The following is a 3,157-nucleotide window of genomic DNA, read 5'->3' as shown; positions in this document are numbered from 1 at the left end:
TTTTTTTTTTTTTTTGAGACAGAGTCTCGCTCTGTCGCCCAGGCTGAGGTGCAGTGGCCGGATCTCAGCTCACTGCAAGCTCCGCCTCCTGGGTTCCCGCCATTCTCCTGCCTCAGCCTCCCGAGTAGCTGGGACTACAGGCGCCACCTCGCCCGGCTAGTTTTTGTATTTTTAGTAGAGACGGGGTTTCACCGTGTTAGCCAGGATGGTCTCGATCTCCTGACCTCGTGATCCGCCCATCTCGGCCTCCCAAAGTGCTGGGATTACAGGCTTGAGCCACCGCGCCCGGGCTTCAGGATGTTCTATATTATGATTGGGATGTTTTGTAAACACTTGTCATTGAATTACACATTTAACTTGGTGCATTTTTCTGTATGTAAAGTAAATCTGACCTCTCTCTCCCAAACTCTTAAAGATCTAGCTTTTAATTTTCCAGTTATTTTACATGTCAGAAGCAAGGTTCAATTTTTAAACTCAGCCAACAAATATGTTGAGCACCTACTATGTGCAAGACACTGTTCTAGGTGTTGGGGATACAGTCTTGAAGAGCACAGATAGCATTATTCTACCTTCATGGAGTTTATAGTTCAAGCACGAATTACACAACTATGTTTGGAGTTACAAAATACAGGATGCTATGGAGAGAATACACGGTCCGGGTAGAGGGAGGTAGAGGAATTCCAAGATGTATAAATCTCTGTCCCGCGTTTTTTTAATTTTTTGAACACAGAAGCAAACAGAGTCCTTCCACCTACTGTACAGGCGGGTGGTGTGTCAGAAGCCCCTCGGGGACCAGTGACCGTGACCTAAGGCTGCCCTCAGGCCACACCATCTGCGACATGCGGTGGCCACCTGGAGAGGAAAAAGGACTGGAACCGGACCAAGGGCCAGGTGGATGCTTCCACGGACCCCAGGTGGGGCGCTGCTTTGACCTTGGCTTCGTCATCTCCGCGCTCTCTAGCTTCTTTCCAGGTGTGCCCAGCCACCTCAGAGCACAAGCGGCAGGTAACCCTTGGGAAACCCTCCCGGAGGGCGTGCCAGACCGGGAAACTTTATCTGGGAGGTGACTCCGCCCACGTGGGCGGGCGGGGCGAGCCTGCGGGGGGCCGGGCAAGTGGCCCCGCCAGCGGCGCGGCGTCCAGGGAGGAAATGGATGCGGTGTGGGCCTGCCGGCTCCGGGGGCGGGGAAATCGAGTAGCTGCACTCAGGCCCCGCCCGAGACCGGGAGGGAGGGCCGGGCCGTCCCCTTTCTCCCTCCCTTGCGCTGGGCTGAGCCCAGAGCCGAGAGCAGGAGTCGGCTCTGAGCTCTCTGCTTGGTTTTCGGGTGGCAGCAGCCGGAGGAGGAACATGGCGCTCGTAGGCAGCCGAGCGGAGCTGGAAGCGGACGAGGTACGAGCCGTTGGGGATTGCGGGCCCGGCCCCTGAAACCCTGGACAGGAGTCCGGGAGAGAAGAGTGAGCCCCGCTGGGACGGCCGAGGCCCCGCCCCCTTGGTCCCCTTTCTGGGGCGGGCGGGCTCCGGGTGGGGGCGCCCGGCCTTGGTAGGTCTGTCCCGGCTGGAGCTAGGAGGGTCCCTGCGCCGCGCTGAGCAGACGCACTGCCGAGGTTCGGGGCGCCGGCCGGTGGGTCGTGAGGATGGAGGACCCACCTCCTGCCGGCACTTGGATGGGCGTGAGGGCGCGGGAGCGTAGGACCTGCAGCTCTGAGTTGTTCCGAGCCGGCCCAGCGACGCCTGAGCTTTACTTAGTCTGACCCTGAAGTCCCGGCACTGGCCCTCTGGCTGTTCGTGGAATCATCCCTCGACCTGGGAATCTCACTTTCTATGGAAGTTTCCTGGTGGCAGAACGGAAAGGCTTACGATTGATGAAAAGAGGGGGCAGCCGGAGGAAGAATGAGTAGAGGGGTACCTGCCGTGACAGCAGGGCAGGGCTGCCAGGGGCTGGGGCTGGAGGGCCGGAGCCGCAGTCCAGGCTGTGGTGCTTCTCTCTCGCTCCACCGGGCCCGGACATTTCTCGTAGCAGGTCCTCAGAGTCGGTGGTGGCCGGAGGGAAACCGCTTTGAGAACCGGCTCCGGCCCCCTTTGGTTTCAACTGTGAGTAATTAGCCACTTCCTCCAGTCGTGGCGCATCCGGGCCTGAGCACCCCGGGGCTAGCGCGCCAGACCTGTTGATTTATTGACTGTTCCTTTCAGCACCTGGCAACTCCAGAGACAGCGCTCTCCCTGCTCTTGAAGTTGAGACCGAGGCTCCAGCAGCAGCCAGCACCCACAGCTACTGTTGCTGCCATCTTACCTGACTTGAATTGTACGAGTCGCTGCCTTTAGAAGGCTTTGGTTTCAAATGATGCAATAGTGGATGATCTGGAGGAGGCGGTTAAGATTCCCGTCCATCTCTTTAATGCCAGGAATCTCCTGACAAGGAATACTATACTTTAAATGTGGGCCTTAAAATAAACAAAAAAAAAAACTGAACTACAGCTCCTTTACATGACAGAGAGACAAGAGAGCAAGCCGGGCTGTCCAAACCCTTGCTTACAGCCTGTCCCTTGCATTGAGAGTCCCAAGACTGTAGAGTGAAATATTTGAATCCCGATCTGTTTGTGGGAGATTTGCTGTGCTTAGGGCCATGTAATTCTCTAGATCAGTGCATTGTGGAGCAGTGCTATTATTAATTAACACTGGGATAATAGGTGTAAACTGGGACTGTTTCGGACATACTTTGACAAATGGTCATCCCAGCTATGCTCACTGCCTACTAGATGAACGGTTGGGTTGAGATGCATTAGCCGGTGGGGAGGGAAGTTAGGTTTCTGTGAGTGAAACTCTGTGGAAGTTTCAGAGTAGCAGAGAGCCTAGCACACAGATACTTGGTAAATAAATATTTGTTGAATGAATGAAAGACTTCAGAAAAGATGTTGTTGCTTAATAACATCTCAGTTTTTGCAATATCATTCATTGATTTTTCTTCATTCATTATTAGGCTTCTGTTACATGCTAGGTACTGTACTAGTCCTAGTTGATGAGCAAAATACAAATAGAATTCTTTGTTCATGTCAAATGTACTTTTGTCCCTCACAGTGTACCACTTCCATTGCTATAAACTGAGCAAGCATTTATTGAGTATTTACTTTTTGCTCAAACTTGGTAGGTGCCTTAAAGA

General features: G+C 53.8%; 1 protein-coding gene across 2 annotated transcripts; it reads left to right on the top strand.

The window, feature by feature from the left end:
* The first annotated feature begins 1,149 nt into the window (after positions 1-1,149).
* LOC108538101 (tetratricopeptide repeat protein 39B-like) lies at positions 1,150-2,896 on the top strand. 2 transcript variants are annotated; one of them, XM_017885953.1, is made up of 2 exons: positions 1,150-1,389; positions 2,191-2,896. In XM_017885953.1, the coding sequence occupies exons 1-2, from the start codon at positions 1,150-1,152 to the stop codon at positions 2,320-2,322; spliced, it is 372 nt and encodes a 123-aa protein (XP_017741442.1). In that variant the 3' UTR covers positions 2,323-2,896. The 2 variants fall into 2 exon arrangements, with proteins under 2 accessions (XP_017741442.1, XP_017741443.1); XM_017885954.1 differs by lacking the exon at positions 1,150-1,389 and adding an exon at positions 1,417-2,091.
* Positions 2,897-3,157: the final 261 nt, after the last annotated feature.

This window comes from Rhinopithecus bieti, unplaced genomic scaffold (assembly GCF_001698545.2).
Source record: "Rhinopithecus bieti isolate Rb0 unplaced genomic scaffold, ASM169854v2 scaffold_15737, whole genome shotgun sequence".
Classification (NCBI taxonomy): Eukaryota; Metazoa; Chordata; class Mammalia; order Primates; family Cercopithecidae; genus Rhinopithecus; species Rhinopithecus bieti.
The sequence above is the reverse complement of the archived record's forward strand: the minus strand, read 5'-3'. Positions and strand labels throughout refer to the sequence as shown.